This window comes from Carettochelys insculpta, chromosome 10 (genome assembly GCF_033958435.1).
Source record: "Carettochelys insculpta isolate YL-2023 chromosome 10, ASM3395843v1, whole genome shotgun sequence".
NCBI lineage: Eukaryota > Metazoa > Chordata > Testudines > Carettochelyidae > Carettochelys > Carettochelys insculpta.
This window is the reverse complement of record NC_134146.1, coordinates 3,345,766-3,365,130: the sequence shown is the minus strand read 5'-3', so window position 1 is coordinate 3,365,130 and position 19,365 is coordinate 3,345,766. Positions and strand designations below refer to the sequence as shown.

At 49.6% G+C, this 19,365-nt stretch overlaps 1 protein-coding gene across 1 annotated transcript in view; it reads right to left on the bottom strand.

The window, feature by feature from the left end:
* Positions 1–19,365, bottom strand: part of DZIP1L (DAZ interacting zinc finger protein 1 like) — a 37,522-nt gene that overhangs the window by 11,732 nt on the left and 6,425 nt on the right. Inside the window, exons 2-13 of the mRNA XM_075003820.1 lie at positions 18,505–19,083; positions 16,287–16,371; positions 14,362–14,486; positions 11,814–11,975; positions 10,080–10,217; positions 9,478–9,540; positions 7,290–7,430; positions 6,034–6,064; positions 4,480–4,530; positions 2,316–2,449; positions 1,293–1,485; positions 263–473 (exon numbers count right to left, since the gene is read on the bottom strand). Of these exons, the coding sequence (XP_074859921.1) occupies positions 263–473; positions 1,293–1,485; positions 2,316–2,449; positions 4,480–4,530; positions 6,034–6,064; positions 7,290–7,430; positions 9,478–9,540; positions 10,080–10,217; positions 11,814–11,975; positions 14,362–14,486; positions 16,287–16,371; positions 18,505–19,020 (1,850 nt within the window). The 5' untranslated portion in view covers positions 19,021–19,083. The remainder of the gene's footprint in view (positions 1–262; positions 474–1,292; positions 1,486–2,315; positions 2,450–4,479; positions 4,531–6,033; positions 6,065–7,289; positions 7,431–9,477; positions 9,541–10,079; positions 10,218–11,813; positions 11,976–14,361; positions 14,487–16,286; positions 16,372–18,504; positions 19,084–19,365) is intronic.

Below are 19,365 nucleotides of genomic sequence, written 5' to 3'. Positions count from 1 at the left end.
GTGACCTCCTCGTCCCAAGGGTAGACATACCCTCAGTAGGGCCTGCAACTCAGACATTTCAGGGGCACTCCAGGTGAGACTTCCTGCTGCAACAAAAGGCACCAGGCCGGGCACACTGGGTTCCTGGGGCTCCTGCAATCCACGACAGACTAGAAAAGGGACATCTAAGCTCTGTAGGAGGCTGCTGGCCGCGGTAAGCACACAAGCGAAAGGCAGGAGAGTAGTGTTGGTGGCAAGAACAGGAGCTGTAAACGGGCCTCACCTGGGGTGCTGGCTGGCAGCACGGCGTAGGCTGCTGCCTTGGGTTTGTGGTGTTACTCGGGGCAGCTCTGGCAGGCTGTGGGAAAGGCTGGCTTTGCTGCGAGGAGCTGGTCGGGGTTGCTCCTCCGCATAGGGCTGTAACTCAACTTGCAGCACTCTGGGCTTGGCAGCCACGACCCGGCGAGGCGACCTGGGGCTCTTCGGGCTTTTGGCTGGAACGGGACAAGGGACACTGAGAGCCAGGGCAGAAAACAGAAACGCGGTGTCTAGCCCATGCAGGTGTCTTTCATGGCACGGATTCAGAAGGCGCTAATCCTGCCGGGCAACCTGGGTTATCTTAAGAAAAGGAAAAGATGTACAAGATGAAAAAGATGTGCATGAGAAGCCCCAGGCTTCACCATCCCACTGTCTCCACGCACAACACAGCCAGGGTAGCAGTGTTAAGAGACCTCCTCCGAGCCACACCCTCCCACCCATGGCCACTTCACACTGGGCGGAGAGCTGATATACACGACTGTCTGGCCCACGCAGTAACTCAGATGGTGTAACACCGGGATGCTGTGGTCCCTGGCCACCAAACGGTGGGATAGAATCACTTTCCTTCCCTCACCCGACCCACTCTCCTCACCTGCTCTGTCCACCTGGTATTTCCTGCATGGCATTCCCCTAACGCAGGAGGACACTGAGCATTGTAGCTCCTTGTAAACCCATTTGATAGTCGTCAACTGGCTCGTTGCATGCTCTAGCAACAGACAGAGGGAGGAGAGTTTGCAGACCAGGGCCCTTTTGGCAGCTCTCCCCCAGCCTCGAAACGAGAAGTATCGCTTCTGTTTGCACACTCACTCAAGCAGAACAGTGCCTGCCGCAACTGCAGATGGCTATTCACACTGAACGAAATATCTGCCTTGCACAGCTTTCCTCTGGGGTTCACAATGGGTCCTGAAAATGATCACTTGTGAGCGCAGCTCTAGGCTGGGACTGAACTCACGCCCACAGCAGAGATTGCCAAAGAGAGCGCCGCAGCCCTTTACCTGAGGGTACTGAACGTTGCTGTGCCAAAACGTCATCGTGCTTCTGGCGCCGCTTCACTTTCCAGTCGACCTCGTGAAGCAGCTTGTCTCGCAAGCTGAGGATATTGGGAAATTTCTTAGCCTTCTGCTGCTGCTGAGTCCTTATGAGGGAGCTCAGGTTTTTATAGACCTGAGCAGGAATCCCCTTGGAGGCCTAAAGCAGAGAGGATTATGGGTAACATGACAAACACCCCGAGATAATACTGACGCCGCTTCAGATGGTGAAACAAACCTTCTCCCTCACAGTCTCCATTACCCCTGACAGAGAACATGGCCTTCTCCAAACTACGGCCCTCATCCAACTTTCCAAGAGCTTCGCTGGACTTTGGATCTGGTCTTATGCCCACAGTATTCATCAGCCTAAAATGGGGACAGTCCCCCCAGTCAGGTGACCCAGTATCAGAATCCGCCTATCCGCGTGCCAGGGGCTGTCGTGCACGTGGGAACAGCCCCAGCCCAGAGAAACGTATGATGCCCTGAGGTGTGCTGCAGCCGGTATTTCTATGTGTGGTGCCCATCTGCACAGGCATCAATGCCCATAAAATGTATTCCAGTCAGGGATGAAAAAAATTAGAGGGGACCCCGCTTCCCATCCTCCACTCTTATCAGCATCACATGCACCCGTCTCCCTAGGACTGCAGCTGCTCTGAGCAAGGCGAGCCACGGGGTGCGTCTCACTGCAGATGAAGGTGTGATGGTAGCGGGGTGGATATACTCAGGCTACCATGGGTAGCCATAGCGGTGAGGATGCGGGGACCTGGGTCTTGGCGCGGGCGAGCAACAGGAATACACATCCAGAGCTCCTGGATGATAAGCCCTGGGCAGGGAAGGTCTACATGGTCCTTGTTATAATGGGATCCTGATCTCAGTCAGGGCCTCTACTTAGCCATCTATCAAGGGATGAGGAGGGAAGAGGCTGCACTGAAAAGAGAGAGATGTCTCTCTCCCCGCACCTTTGTTGGCTTCCTCTCTCCTGGCACTCACCTTCTTCACACCCATGTTCTCCAGCTTCTCCTCCAACGTCTCCTCCAGGATGGGGCGGAACTGCTTCAGCAGGCTGGGATTCTTCCGCAGGGCTTCCAGGAGCCTCTGCTTCCTGTCCAGGGTGTCCTCCAGGTCTGCGGCAAAACCCGAAATCACGAGGTTGTTAGTATCAAAGGCCAAGCCAGAGAGCCTGGGACCAGAGACTGGTCCCTGTCCCTAGAAGAAGATGGACTGATAGCTCCCTTTTCACCATCTGGGTCCTGTTTCAAGTTTTTCTTGATAACCACAAGGGCAAGACATATACGTACAAAAAGCTGAGATTTTAACCTTACCCAAGGATCCTTGGAGCTGCGGGCCCTCCGCAGGTGGCTACTGTGCTTCTGCCTTAATCTGTCCTTGTTACAACTTTTGTAATATCCCCCACCCTCCCCCACAGTGCCTTTGTTATTGGAAGGAAAATTATCCCCCAATATGATGAATAAGGTGGTGATCATATCATGTTTCACTGGGGAAATCGGGTGTTCAGTTGTGCGGTTATTGTGGTGCCGCACATTCACGCTATATTTCGCAGGTGGATAGCAAATTTTCCATCTAGCCTGATTTTGTTATAAATTTGGATTTTCATCTAAATGATTTCACCTCCTGAAGTGTCTACTTTCTTTGGGGAAAAAAAATGCTCCCAAACGGAAACGTTTTTGCCAAAAAATATTTAGACTGCTGCTCCCATGAGGCACCATGGTCTTCTCTTGGGATTCCCTGATGTGCCACCTCATGGTGCATCCTGGGAAGTGTAGTCCAACTCAGGAGCCTGGACTAGAGAGAAGAAAAGGAGCATAGGATGGCTGATTGTGATTCTAGGTATTTCTGGACGGTTCATGACACCACCTAATCTTTACTTTAAGGTAAATCTTTAATTCCTGGAGACTCTGGGAGAGTCCTGGAGGGCTCATGGCCCTCAGCATGAGGGCCCCAAACTACAACTCCTATGCGTCGCCACTGCAGTCTTACTACTTGGAAACACTTTGCTGTCCAACTAAATTATTTTTGTCCCTGTGGAAAAAGATGCAATGAAAATGTAGGATTTTTTTTTTCATTTTTGCCAAGCTTCTTCCCATGGTTGACCTTCTACTCTTGTCCTCACAGCACCTGGCTCCATACAGCTGGGTTTTGGCAGACCTGAATTCTCCCCAGAATTGTGCTGACATCACAGTGGTAATACCCTCTGGGTGCTATGGGATTGCACCGTGTTGGGATCAGAGGTACAGTCCCATTCTTTCTGACAGGAAGGCAACGTGGGCCTGAACGCAAAAAGGGTACCCTTGCTGAAAACATCAAGCCCCAAAGCACTCGGAGAAGGCTGTTTGCTGCGATGCTATTGCAGCCCCAATGACTCTCCTCTGCTTAACCTTGTGGAGGAGACAGCAAGGGCAGAGTACCCCATCCAAGGCCTGTTTTGTCTTGCACAGAATCACAGGGTTGGAAGGGACCTCAGGAGGTCATGCAGGCCAAACCCTGCTGAAGGCAGGACCAATCCCAACTAAATCGTCCCAGCCAGGGCTTTGTCAAGAGGGGACTTAAAGAGTCTGGGACGGAGATTCCGCTACCTCTCCGGGTAATGCATCCCAGTGCTTCACCAGCCTCCCGGGGAAATAGTTTTTCCTAATATCCAACCTACACCTCTCCCTCTGCAAATTGAGACCATCGCTTCTTGTTCTGTCACCTCTCACTACTGAAAACAGCCTCTCTCCCCCTTCTTTGTCATCCCCCTTCAGGAAGCTGAAGGCTGCTATCAAACCCCCCCCCCCCCCCCCACTCTTCTCTTTTGTGGACTAAATAAGCCGAAATCCCTCAGCCTCCCTCCATAAGTCGCGTGCTCCCTAACCATTTTTGTTGCCCTCTGCTGGCCTCTCTTCAATGTGTCCACATTCTTCTGTAATGGGGGCCCCTGAAGTGGACACAATATTCCAGATGTGGCCTTACCAGCATCAAATAATGACGAGAGAGTTGTGGCAGGCACTGAACTGAGGTTACCTGAAAGCCTGAACCACAGAACCCTCACTTTCCCTTCCATCCCTTAATAATTCCTCATTTTTCCATACACCGATCAATGTGCAAAGTCCAAGCGTGACACCAGGAGGGAAGGACTTTTGTCTGCGACAGATACCTTCCTCAGAAGACTCCTCTGGATCTGGTGCTCTGGGCGCTTGCTGGGGCACTGCAGAGGAGAGAAACCTTGGTTACTCAGCTAAAGACCCTAGTCACAACCTGGGAGGATAAGGAAAGCTTTTCTTCCATGAAAAGGAAGACCCATTCCTCTGATTAAAGCTATGGAAACTGTGGGTTTCAAAACTAGTATCACACCAGACGAGTACCTAGGCGGCCTGGGGCCTTCCATGATGTGAGGTGATGAGGCGGTTTGCCCCACTGGAGTCTGGTACTGTGACCTTGTGATGTGAGCTTACAACAAGTGGGTGCAGATTCTGGGCCTAAGCCAGCCAGGATTAAAAGATGGGGCCTGTCACTTTTACGTAGCAAGGCTTAAGTGCTCAGAGGGCCCAGGGGTGGGATGGGGTGGAGGGACAGGACTGCCAGGAGTGAGGCTGCTCCTACGGGACCATGAGGAAGCAGAGAGGAAAGCTCTCCAGCCAGCGACTGTTCCTGACTAAATAAGGAACAGACCAAGGTAGGAAGTGGTCCCAGGACAACTGCAATACAGATAGAGAATCCAACCCATAGTCAAGGTTGGGGCAGGTTCCCCTCACTGGCAAAGCTCTTTATGAGCGTCGCTGAGCCCAGCAAGGGGGCAGCAGAATGGGCCAAGAAGAAGCCCAGAGAAGGCAAAAGGATTTTGTTTATTTCTGCTATGGAAACTACAGGCCCTGGCCTTGGGATGGTTACAACTCTGGAAGGGGTGACCCTAAAATCCTGACCCGACATTTGAGTTACCCAACAAGCTGCCCTGGTCGGCGGGGGTGCTGGCCTGCAGGAGAGCTGAAACACCAGCCAGGCCACAAGGAAGTAAGTGCTTACTCAGGGAGGGGACTGCTACAGAGCTGGCAGGGAAGTCCTCAGAGCCCTCGGCTGCCCAGAGCGGGTTCTGAAAATCAGACGAGTCAGGGCTCTCTGCAGCTTAGCAGCCACAGCACCGGAAAGGAAGCCTTTGCTTTGCCTCGGCAGTGGGATGTGGGAAATCTCAGTGAGAGCATCTGAGCTGGAACAATTCCTTATTCTTGTGCAGCTGATTTCCCGGAACAAAGCATCACGTGGGAAGGGCTCTGGCTTTTCTTGACAGATCCTGATTTATGTCAGAGTCCCTAGGAGAAACTTTACACTACCTTCGCTACCTGCCACAGACGCTGTCTGCTGAAGGCAAGGTGCCCTCCCATCAGCATCAGTACCTCCACCTCCGCGTGAGGACAGCATCTCCTGCTGACACATCCCTAGAATGAACAGCCCTCTAGGTCACTTGGCTGTCTGCGTGTGTGTGTCTTTTTCATATCTCCGAGTGACGTAAGTCACCTCAACTTAAGCAGTCATGTAAACTAGCCCGTGGATGCAAGGGTCAGAAAACTTTAGATGCTAATGAGACAATTTGCATTCCCATTTTGCTGTGGAGAGAGATGACTTTGCATTTGAAGATGAGCAGCATCTCAGCCACTATGGAAATCTTATCGGTTCCCATTCTTATTAACCCCCCGCCCCCAAGACGGACCATTACCTTCAGCTTTGCTTGCAGACAGCATCTTGATCTGCAAAGAAACAATCTACCAGTATCACCATTCAAAAACGGTTTCTTTGGTCTGCAAAGGCTAGCAACATTTTTATCTCCCGCTGAAGTTTGCACCTCTGGGCACATCTTCAAAGGGTGCACAAAGTGTTTCGACAACCGGCCCAGGCACAAATTGAGCTCATCACACATGGGAGGGAGAGGTTTTAGCTAGGATTACATGCCACCCTAGATGGATGCCTTACCAGCAGACAAAAGGAAAAGCTGTATTAATTACATGCAAGTGCCTCAACGAAAGGTCTGGAAAAGAATAAGACAATCTCTGAGCCACAGCACAAAGATTGACCCCGTTATTCTGCTCATGCCAGCTCATTCCCACGTGTATGTGGAAAGGATATTTGTGACTTTGAGGGCCTTACAGAAAATGTCTGCACTTTGGGGCCACTTTCACTTTGCAGTGCCCCTAATGTAGACATGGCCCCTCTCCGGAACGGCTTTTTCCATCCAAGCAATTAATCCATCACCATGAGGAGCGGTGCTAGGTCAGCAGAAGTATTCCTCTATCAATTTAGCCACATCTACACCAGAGGTTAGGTTGTCTTTACTACAGAGCTCAGCCATGAGTCATGTACCTAGGCCAGCCTAAATCTGAAGGGTAGCTCGGGCCTCAGAACCTGATTTGACAAAATCACGTTAGCACTGGCTTCTGCTTAAATCCATCCCAAGCTGGTAAAACATGTAAGCAGGTCCTTCAAGTTAAGGAGGTGCGTAAATGCTTTGCTGAACCAGGGCCTCTGTCTTTAATTGCATCTTTCTCCTATTTCAGCTCAAGCACCAGCAGCGCTTCTAGTCAGGACCCTCCTCGCTCCTTATAACTGTTTGTCCATTTTTTGCAACTCTGGCCACTGCTGGGATGGAGTATGACACCTCAAGCTTTTCTCCCCCTTGCGAATGAAAACCCTCTGCTCATTTCTGGATAGCTGTCGTACATCAGCAGTTTGTACAACAGCTGAACTACGTCCAGCAAATGGGTCTCACTGAGGCCAGGGGCCTGTATGTTTCCCATTGGCTTAAAAAAAATCATACTTCCCAGGCACTCTGAAGCCAAAGCCTGTTACTGCCTGAGCTGATGATGAATTACAGGCCAGAGGCTGTGGCAGTCTCCTAGACTAGGTGCGGGTTAGCCTCTAGAGGGGGATAGAGAGCCGGGCTGTGTTCACAGGCCCACATGAACACGACATGCTTACCGTTTTCTCCTGCGACCGGATAACCCTGGTCTGCTCTTTCAGCTGAGCACTGAGCGAGCCCATTCGCTGTTGGAAACGGTCGGCAGCCATCTGTTGGTCCTGCGACAGGGAGGCCTGGAGTCTCTCATTTTCGCTCTTCAGCTGAAAGGGATAAGGAAGTAATTATGAGGCCTGGACATGCTGGGTATAAAATATGGTAAAGATACCATTTTTCCCGTTAATACAGAACCTGACAACCTCTAAAGTGAGGCAGCTTGTGGATTTTCACTTTGCCTTGAGATTTTATTTTGCACAGTGACGTTATTTATAAACGTCTGGCGCTCTCTTCTCCTGCTTGATCATAGGTTCAAATCAAGACCAAGCAGAGAGAGAAAAAAGAATGAAAAAATTTAAAGAAATCTATTCTCCTTGGGAAAATATAGTTTGATCAAAATAAAAAAAATCATGGGAAAGTGTCATCTTGACCTAGTTTTTAATGGAAAAATGTGAAAACGGGTCATTTCACTTTTGTGATTCATTTGATGATGAGACATCTTATCTGCATGCAGTAAAATATCTCACTGTGTTATTGAAACACGCTCGAAAGTATTAGCTACCCTATATATTTGACTTTAATATTTTGATCCAATTTGTCTTTATTACACTAAATTTAACGGGAATATTGCTATACTATTAAATATATTGAAATTCATATGTATAAATTGGATTTGTTTCAACTGTATTTAAGCTGAATCCATATTAATATTTTATTATTATTGAAATGAAACATATCAATGTTCACACATTTACATTTCACAAGAAATTTCAAAGCGCTAGAATTTCCCATGAAGTGGAAATTCTATCTTGCAATCAATTATACAGTTTGAATGCACCCTCAGGACCTGATGGGTGCCAAACGAGAGAATTTGCTGGACCACGGCAGGTCAATATTGTGTTGCACATGACCAACACTTTCACTGCTTACTGGGCTCTTAGGAGACATTTGGGGTAAATTACAGCTAACTAACGGCACAGAACACTGAGAGCCAGGACTGGGGGTTGTATAAAAACTTTACAGGACCACGGGAAACGTGGCCACACCCGCAAGGGGTTGTCTGGCTAACTAAAATCATGCTGGATTGCAGATGTTGCTGGACGAGATAGTGCCAGAGTAGAGAGGTTCAACCTGTAGTAGAAAGTGACGCACAGTTGCTGCTGTCTGGTGTTGCTTGCTGCTCTCTGTGAAATGTCAGTGGATGGTCACTGTCCACTTCGGGAAGCACACACAGGTGCATCACCAAGTTACTGTCACAAATAATGGCATCACGGAGGACTTCCCATTGACTTAACTGGAGTCAGACGGGGTCGTTACATTTCAGTCACGTTTTTGTTTACTCTAACGAGTCTTCACGCAGCTCTGTAATGTCTTTCTAGTGCAGGGTGGCCAAGACAGTATTTCAAAAATAAAGAAGGATTTTCTTAATACGTCTGCCTCCTTCTTCACCCTCTGCTACCATCATCATCCTCATCATCTTCATCCTCATTATGAAGTAGTCACCCACGTGCACCAGGACTATTTCTTGCCGCTTTTTGCAGCACTCAGTAACTACCAATCTTGTTGCACAGAGATGGAAAAATAACTGATGTCTCTTATAACAAGAGGCTCTTGGGTCCCCATTGCACTCCCTCACCGTAAAGCCCCTCGAGCTGCCTTGTAAGGAAGCTGCTATAGAAAAAGGACATCAGAATGGCCACCCAGTGCTGAAGACGAGGAAGGTGAGAGTAATGAGGAAGGCAATGGCTGACATCCAGGTTGCTCTGCCTGGGATGGTGCAAGTGCAGATGTGTCAATGGACTTTCTGTATTCTCTCTGTCCACCTTGCTGAGCGAGTGTGTGTAACATTACGGAATGCGTAACGCCATTATTTATGGTCGATATAAAAGAGTTCCTATCGTGTGAGTGTTCCATCAGTGCACTTCGGAGCTCCTAGCCATTGAAAAATTTTAGTAATAACCTAACTGGGCTTGATCTCGGGACACGAACCTGTCAACCCCCCCGAGGATTATACGGGAATCGTTGGATTGGACTACAGATGTGAGGGCAGGTGGCAGATGCGGGATCTTACCGAGTGCCTCGGGAACTCATGACTGATGTGCTGTCTCTGGAAGAACCCCAAGTCATTGCTTTTAGCTTCCGCCTAACACTTACCTCTTCCTTTTCCACCCGGTGCTCCGTCTGAAGCTCCCTCAGCTTCCTCTTCCACTCCGTTTTCTGACAAATCAAAAACACCATCTGTTTTGGTTTTTTTTTCCTTCTCCCTCAGTTTGGCATGAATGTGCCGTTATTCATTGTTACTGCTATTCAGAGGTGTGGGAGATAAAGGCTGGTCCATTCTCTAAGCTACCTACTCCAAGAGCTGTCCCCAAGTTGCTTCAGCAAAATAGTGTAAGAAGCCCTGCAAGGGATGGTTATGGGTTAAGCTTCCACCAGGGAAAGCTTCTTTCCCCCCCATGAATTGCAGATCAGTTATGCTCTGGAGGAGGAGGGCTTACAATCCTCCTGCAGAACAGTGCAGACTGGTAAAGTCGCTCGGCCATGATTCAGGAAAGCACCTGGTACTGAGAACATGCTAAAAATGAAGCCCAGGCCCACTGCTCTTCTGAAAGGGAGCCCAAGGGTGCCCCGAAATGGCACACCAGGCAGGTTGCTGGCGTTCCCCTGCCTGCACTATGTTGCACAGTCATGCAAGAGGTCCTCACAGCTGGCTGAAGGGGAGCTGATCGGAAACAAGCCCTTCCACACTTTGTCACCTGCAATTCCATCTTCTCCCTCAGGACCTGGAGCTCTCTCTGAGTCTGTGCCCACTGCTGCTTGTCCTCTGAGTCATCATCCCGCAGCACTCCCAGATTGGATGCCACCTGGCTTTTGGCCCGCAGCTCCTGCAGTTTCTGGAGAGGAAGAAAGGGGGTTATTTCCACCTGTGCCAGATTCTAGCTAGCAATGGTACCTGCTGGGGAAGACTCTCAAGCACTGACCCACAGAATCATAGAATCCTAAGGCTAGAAGAGACCTCAGGAGGTCACCAAGTCCAGCCCCCTGCCCAAAGCAGAATCAACCCCAACTAAATCATCCCAGCCAGGACTTTGTCAAGCCAGGACTTAAAAACCTCGAGGGATGGAGATTCCACCACCTCTCTTGGTAACGCATTCCAGTGCTCCACCACATTCCTGAGCCGCGTCTACACGTGCACACTATTTCGAAGTAGCAGCGGCAACTTCGAAATAGCGCCCGTCACGTCTACACATGTTGGGCGCTATTTCGAAGTTGAAATCAACGTTAGGCGGCAAGACGTCGAAGTCACTAACCCCATGAGGGGATGGGAATAGCGCCCTACTTCAACGTTCAACGTCGAAGTAGGGCACGTGTAGACGATCCGCGTCCCGCAACATCGAAATAGCAGGGTCCTCCATGGCGGCCATCAGCTGGGGGGTTGAGAGACGCTCTCTCTCCAGCCCCTGCGGGGCTCTATGGTCACCGTGTGCAGCAGCCCGTAGCCCAGGGCTTCTGGCTGCTGCTGCTGCAGCTGAGGATCCATGCTGCATGCACAGGGTCTGCAACTAGTTGTCGGCTCTGTGGATCTTGTGCTGTTTAGTGCAAGTGTGTCTGGGAGGGGCCCTTTAAGGGAGCGGCTGGCTGTTGAGTCCGCCCTGTGACCCTGTCTGCAGCTGTGCCTGGCACCCTTATTTCGATGTGTGCTACTTTGGCGTGTAGACGTTCCCTCGCAGCGCCTATTTTGATGTGGTGCTGCCCAACGTCGACGTTCAACGTCGACGTTGCCAGCCCTGGAGGACATGTAGACGCTATTCATCGAAATAGCCTATAATAGCTATTTCGATGTAGCGTGCACGTGTAGACGTAGCCCTGGGGAAGTACAGTTTTTTCCTAATATCCAGTCTAGACCTCTGCAACTCACTTGCTAAACTGCTGCACGGCCTGTCAGATGAGAGTGTTTGGCCTTAGAAAACTGTTCTTCTTGAGGTGAGACTTACCCTAAAACTAAAGACGGAACTGAACCAGACACAAGGGATGATGCCTCAATGCTGTTTTCAAGTCAGTATTTCTCTCCATTCTGAGAAGGATCCTCTGTGTTACCACACTGGGGGCAATGGAATGAGTTAAAATGCCAGGGCTAACTCAGGGATGGAACATCCCGGGCACCGAGCTCTGAAATCCCATAGACTCCCCTCAGGGCTTATTTCTCCATTGTCACTGTTTTGGGCTTTAGTCTCTCTCTCTTTTTTTTTTCTTTGCCACACCAAGAAATATCAGTAAAACTAGGAAACGATCTCCTCCCCGTCCCCATTTGTACAAAGGGAAGTTACACTTACCAGCCTGCTGATGAATTCATCCTTGCCAGCTTTTGAGGTTTGGTTCTGACCTGATGGCACTCACGAGAAAACTCAGTGGGCTGTACTGAAGCCAACACAGGAAGAAAGCTGAGCATTTCCTTCAGAACAGAATGCTGACCCTCCCCTTTCACTCACCCCTTCTAAGGCAGAGTTCTTGCTGGAGATTTCCTTGAATTCTGTCAGGAACAACTGCCTCAGGCCGTCCATTTCTTTCTGAAACTTTGTCCTCTCCTCCTCTTTCCATCTCTCAAACTCTCTTCTTCCCTCTTCCTCTCTCTGGTGAACTTTCTCTGCTTCCTGCCAAGGAAACAAACTCTGAGAGAAAACCACAGCCTGGCTGATGATTCAGACCCCACCTCCTCTCTGCCCTGCTTTCAATGAAATGAGCTCCAACAGTCACACTTCAGAGCAGCTGAACGATCCACGAGCACAGGTGATGAGCCCTATAAGGCATCCTGGTATCAGGCATAATTATACCAGCTTACGTGCAGCCTTACTAGCGCTTTGACCAGTATAACTACATCAGCATAAAATCACACCCCAACTGACACACGTACATAACTATAGAATCATAGAACTGTGGGACTAGAAGGGACCTCAAATGGTTATCTACACCTGTCCCTGCACACAGGGAAGGACTAAATACTATTTAGGCCATCCCAGACAGATGCTTGTGTAATCCACTCTTAAAAGCCTCCCATGATGGAGATTCCATAACCTCCCTATGCAATTTATTCCGGTGCTTCTTGTCCTATCGTCAGAGGTTAAAAAGACAATTTGTCTCCTTCCTCCTTGGTAACAAGTTTTATATACTTGAAAGCTGCTATCATGCCCCCTCTTAGTTCTCTCTTCTTCAGACTGAACAACAGTATTTTTTTTTCGGTCTTCCCTCATAGCTTATGTTTTCTAGATCTTTAATCATTTTCGTTGCTCTCCTCTGGTCTTCCTCCAATTTGTCCACATCTTTCCTGAAATGTGGCACCCAGAACTGGACACAAAACTCCAGCTAAGGCCCAATCATCACAGAGTAGCACAGAAGAATGATGTCATGACGTCTCAGGTCTTACAACACTCCTGTTGATACGTCCCAGAATGATGTTGGGTTTTTTTTTTTCCCCAACAGTGTCACACTGTTGGCTCATATGCACTTTGTGGTCCACTATGACCTTAAATCCCCTTCCACAGTACTTGTTCCTAGACAGTCACTTCCATTTTGTAGGTGTCCCTTCCTAAGTGGAGTATTTTGTATGTGTCCTGATCGGATTTCAGCCCATTTACTTTCTATCCTTGGCCCAGCATCTCCAGATCATTTTGAATTTTAATCCTGCCCTCAAAGCCCTCACAACCCCTCCCATGTTGGTGTCATTCACAAACATTAGGAATAATCTCTGTGCCATTATCTAAATCACTGATGAAGATGTGGACCAGAACCAGACCCAGAACTGATCCTTGTGGGACCTAACTCCATATGTCTTTCCAAGCTGAGCGTGAACCACTGTTAATTACTCTCTGGGAATGGTTTTCCAACCAGTTATGCCCCCACTGTATGGTAGCTCCACTTCGTTGGATTTCCATGGTTTCACAAAACAAAAAAAGCCGTCCTGTAGCACTTGAAAGACTAACAAAATAATTTATTAGGTGATGAGCTTTCCTGGGACAGACCCACGTCTTCAGAGCTGGAAAATTCTGTAGCTATTCCCATGGTTTGCTTATGAGAAGGGCATAAATTACCCAGAATTCTGAGTGGGCTTGTAGAGCCTACACAGTCCCGGCGCATGGCTCTGGTACCCAAGCTATGGTGAAACCTATGTCCTCTACATCTACAACCAGTGGCAGTCATCCCCTGTGACTGCAGTGTGTACACGTCCTTAGGCTTATCACTGCAAGAACAGGTGTGTGGAGCTGGCCTTGGGCTAAAACTGGTATAATAATATTAGTCAGACTCGATGACATTTTTGTAATGGCAAATGCCCTCACGTGGCTGTAGTTACACTGGCACAGAGGCCATCTGTCAGTATGTTTTTTCCACGTGAGGGCCTCGTATAAGTGACACCAGCTAGATCACCCTCGGCAGAGCTTGGACCTCCCTGGTCCAGCACCCAAGAGGCCTGACCAGTCCCAAAGGAGAGAATTTGCTGGACCAGAGGAGGTCCGTTCCGACACTTCTTCTGCCACTGGGCTCTGCTGGGTTCCCAGCTCTGTGGTAAGCCCCAGCGGCCAGCCTCGAAGGGTTCTCTGGTCCAGGTGCTCTCTGGTCCGGCAACATACATGGTGTTGCTGGACCACAGATGTCACCAGAGCAGAGAGTCATGGACCAGAGGAGGTTCAACCTGTAATAGCCTCATCTCCAGTAGGAGGGTTTGCAGCACAGCAGTGACTGTATACACCTGTATAGTGCCCCCCAGGGAACCTTTTCCACCAAAGACTAGACCTGTGTTTTACGTGAGAGTTTGTTTGTAAAGGAAGGTTACTTTTAGGACATACCAACAATTTTTCCCATAGATCAGCTTTTTGGCTTTTGTTGCAGATTGTCCGTGAAAGTTTTCAAAGTTTTCCTTGATGTTGGAAAAATTTCAGTGGGTTTTTCATTTTGTTTCAGGTCAAAGAAAAATAAATGCTGCCCCATCTTCCCCTTCCACCTCGGTTTTCCCCAAATCCTTAGAAATATGCTCTTCTGCCATACCTGAACCCTGCGCTGAGGCTCACTCTCTCTTTCAATTTCCAGCTGGGCGTGGGTCTCTTTCAGCTTCAGTCTTAGTTCTTGAATCTCGTCCTCCATTTGCTTCATCTGCTTCTTCTTCTCTCTCTCTGTGAAGGCCATTCAAAACAAAGAACCATGAGCGATGGCCTGGATTGCCAGAGGCTTCTGCTGTGGCTTATATGGAACTTTTAGGATCTGATCCTCCTTTCATCGGAGCCAGTGGCAAAACTCTCACTGACTTTAAATCTTCAGGATCAGCTTGTGAATCATTTGCCCCTGAAAAGTGGCTCATTTGTGGACTAAAGTTTGCACTTGTTCAGATTGGTAGGAAAATTAAAAATGCCAAGCAGGAGAGGGTTTGATTGTTGTTCTGGTTTTTTTTTGTTTTGTTTTGTTTTCAATTGCAGGTTGTTTTGAACAGCTGCTTAAAATGTAAAATCAGTTTTTTAAGTCCCGGCTTGACAAAGCCCTACCTGGGATGATTTAGTTGGGGTTGGTCCTGCTTTGAGCAGGGGTTGGACCTGAGGTTTCGTCCAACCCTGTGATTCTGTGAACCTGTGTGGAAGACACCACTGCCCTCTCCTGGACAGACTGTACATCACAGCAAGCTGGAGAGCCCTCCTTGAGCTCCGCTTGCATTTTTTGTACACAAGGTAGCCATTTCTTTCCTTCAGGCAAGCAGTTTCTGGCTAGGGGAACATGTGACAATGGTGTCTCCGGGGGTCCGGTTCTGACTTCTCTAATCTGCCAAGTTGAAGTATCAGAATTCTGGTCTTGGCAAGTGACTAAATGAACCGCAAGACATCAGAGAGCTTTACAAAGGAGAGCAGTAGCACCACCTCGATTTTGGAAATTGAGAAACTGAGGCACAGAAGATGACAAGTTCACACAGCAGACCTGCAACGGCATCAGGCTTAGACCTTAAATCTGAGTGCCAGGCCACTGTTACAGCCACGTGGCAACACAGCCTCTCCTTTTTATTGATTTATTTATGCCTAAAGCAGATCACTGTATGTTTTTCAACGCGGAGCTCTTTCATTTGACACACACGCTTCATTGCTGATTTTGGATTTTCAGCAGTGCAGGTGGCATTTTTTAAACCTGGCCATCCCATGTTAGCCACATAGATCCATATCTACGAACCAAAATATGTGGCTTCCCTTTCAGTGGGGCTGAGTTTCCCTGCCATTGGGTTCCCTGGACCTCGCACAGCCCTGGGTCCTTCTGGCCACATCTACACAACAAAGTTATTCCAAAATAATACAAGTTATATCCGAATAACTTTGCTCTCAGCTACACTACGCACACTCTATTTTGAAACAAATTCAAAACTAAACAAATAAATTCGAAACAGCAGGTGCATTAGTCCAAAATCTGCAAACCTCATTTCACGAGGAACAGTGGCTATTTAGACATAGTTATTTCAAAATAGTTGCTGTCAAGACATGGGACAGAGCTTATTTTGAAATAGCTGTACACACTGTTCCCTGTCCTAACACAGCAACTATTTCAAAATAAGCACTATATGTTTGGACAGTGTATTTTGAAATAGCTACACGCTACTTGGAAATAAGTTTCTGTGTGTTGTGGCATTATTCCAGAATAATTATTCTGGAGTAACTTACTCTGAAATAGGCTGAAATAGTCTGTCACCTCTTGTGAGTGGACAGAATATATGCTTCTCCCACCAACAGACTGGATCCTGGGTAGCAACGCACCATGATTACTTCTGCAACTCAGTGATCCAGCAGATGCCTCAAAGTACTATTGACTTTAAACAATCAGTGGTGGAAAGAAAGCCAGCCTTAAGAACAGTAAAATGTGCCGCGTGTCCATATGGCTTATCCCCTGCAGCTGGGAGGCTCAAAGCCCTTCAGAAAAGGAGACCAGCCCAGTCCCTTACTCACCAGCGTCGCTGGCCTCGGTGTGCCTGCGCTGAACATGGGCTTGGAGGTAGGAGTAGTTCATGAAGGCCTTGTCACACAGCTGACACTGGGCATGAGAGGATGTGAATGAGTGAAAGCGGTCAGATGGTGAGCATTGTGTCCTCCCCATCCCACCCCGCCCCAGACAAAATGGTGTCGTGCCGCTGGCTGAAAGCAGAGCTCCCGATTGCTTGGATAACTGTGTCAGAACCTTATCACAGCCCGATTCTCAGGTGCCTCTTTACTCAGAGGCCCACAGGGACTCTGTCAGAGGGTTGGAGAAGAAGCAGCAACCCAAGAAGAAGATTCCTGACTGGTCAGGCTTGCAGGAAAAACTTTGGGCAAGAGTTCAGCAAAAAGAATCAATACTAGCCACAGAGCAGCGCAGGAGGAAAAGAAGAGCTTTCAGACAGATATCCAGGCTGAAAGAAGGACTGGGGAGAACGCAGGTTGGTTAACAAATGAGGAGGAGGGTGACTTACTGATTCAAAGATGGCTGAAATACTGTAATTTAAGAACAAACGGTGAATTGGAAGAAGCAAGAAGTAACTCCAGAGCCATAAGTAAGGAAGAAAGAGTTGCGGCTAAGAGACGGCTTAGGATAGATGAGTATAAATCCAGTAGTTACAGGGTGTGCATTGCATAGCGGTAAAGCAATCAGCTGATCAGTGTGGAGATGCACAGGCAGTCACAGGTTTTTAATAATTACGGATAAGTGAGGAGGTAGAGTAAGACTGTAGGGAAGAAATGTGCTACAGGCTGAACCTCTGAAATCTGTGACTCTGTTGTCCGGAATGACCATGGGGAAGGTTGGACCAGAGAGCTCTGGCAGCCTGGAGTCGGGGCCAGCTGTCAGTCAGTGGCTGGGAACCCCAGCACAGGGCCACCTGAGCTGGCAACAGGGGTGGTGGCACCATTCAGGGAGCTGCAACTGGGGAGCGAAAAGCAGCAACTAGGGCGGGGGAGTGGTGGCCGGGGAGTGGTGGCCTGCAGTGTGGGCCATGAAGAGGTGGCCAAGGCCAGGGAGCAGGAGCAGGGCCTGGGCCAGGAAAAGATGGCTGGGGAGCTGTGGGTGGCAGCTAGGAGGGGCTGGGCCTAGCAGCTGGGAAACAGCTGGTGGCCAGGAGGGGAGTCTGTAAGCAGGGTGGGAGGCCAGCAGAGGATCATTAAGCTCCCCTGCTCCAGGACCACTCTGGTCCCATGGGTGCTGGCCCAGAGAGGTACCACCTGTACCACTTTCCAAAGAAACAGTGATCCTGGCACTTCCTCTCATATAGCCATCTTTGTTATTGTATGGTCCACGGGACTATAGAAGCTGAGGACCGCAGCCGGGATCACAAAGGGCCTTTGGCAGCACCACTCCTAATTTTTAGGTATCTGGGAAATCCCAGGAACACACTGGGATCCACAGAGCCTGAGCGATGCACCCAGACCCCTTATGCAGCGAAAGGGGAGAGAGAGACCCCTCAAACTGGGCTCCACAAAGCCAGCGAGCTAGCCGGGGAACTAGCTAAGCTATTCAACGGGGCATGCTGAGGAGAAACACCTCTCCGGGAGCTGAGCAGTTCACAAACCTGCCTCCCTCTCCACAAAACTGCCCCAGAGGAAAGTGGGTGGATCTCCTCCCTTAAATATTTCAGCACAGTTGTTAAAGCGCTCAGCCCTAACGTGGGCCACCCCAGCTCAGCGGCCTCCAGTGCCTGGGGGCGGAGGGGTAGGATTTGACCAGGGGTCTGCCACCTCTTAGGGGACCGCCCCAAGCACTGGGCTGGAAAGCAGTCCTCGCCGGCTCCGGCCCAGCTGCGGGTTAAGGAAAGAGGAACAACATCAACAGGAGAGGCTGAGGAGACCCATGGAGAGCATCTCCCAGCCCAGTGGTTCAGTGGGCTCACCTGAGACATCAGTTCCTTCTCCTCAGCTGGCAGAGGGGAGGTTTGGCCAGGGCCTCCCATGACTGAGCCACCAGCCCAGCACTTACATCGTGAGGAACAGGGGGAGCAGCCAGTGGAACACTTCACCGGAATCAGAGCCTAAAGGGGCTGTTTTCTGTAGAGAGCCTGATGCAGGACATGGTCACCTACAGCGGTGGGGGACTGAATTTCCCCTGCTGCTGAGGCCAGGGGGGGAAGTCTCCTTCCCCTCACACCTCTAGGAGAATTACGGCTCAGAGGTTATTTCTGGCCCTGGCCCCAGAGCTCACCTTGTGGTAGTTATTGGTCCCAGCCTGCAAGAGGAGCTGTTGGGTGGCAATCATCTTCTTCCGCCGCCGGTTCTCCTCCTTCACTCCCTTCAGCTCCTCCGCCTGCTTATCCTGCTCCTGCTTGGCGCACTTCAGCTCCTCCAGGGCTGCCTGCAGCTGCTTTTCCTGGAGCGCCACGCTGGCACTCAGGTAATCCTGCGAGTGCAGCAGGTACTCAATGGTCAGCTGCGCCATCTTCAGGACCTTCAAGAGCACCGGGTCCACAGGCTGCTGGCAGTGCGGGCACTTCTCCGCGTCCAGGTTACAGAAGGTAACGCTGGCAATGTTCTCCTGGAGCGTGGCCACATCCAGCTCCCGAGCCACCCGCTCCACATCCAGGGCACTGAAACGCCTCCAGTCAAGGGCATCTCGGCGGGACTGGAATTTGAAGACGGGAATTCCCCCAGGATTGGCCAGCGTGTTCCCAGAGACAACCCCCCTTGTTGGGTAGCTCAAGGGGGTGGTGTGTCCTGGCATTCCCAGCCACGTAGTTCTATAGACAGCACAAGGCAAAGGGTAGTAGATATTCTGCAAGAAAGGCTGAAATGTAAGGAGAAAAAGGCTGGTGAGTTCATTTACCGTTCTCAGTTCTGCATCAGCCGTGTGCACTGACTGATCTGCCTCTCTTTCACACACTGTTCTTCATGGTACCACACGCTTCTGACTGCTTTCAAACATCGCATGTGAAGCAGATACATTAACTATATTTAAAAACGGCAAGATTCTTTCTTTGTGACCTCCACCGGCCAAAACCACTTTTGTGTGTGTGTGTTACTGAGCTCTGACTTGAAGTTATTATATACAAGAGCGATTCTATAAACA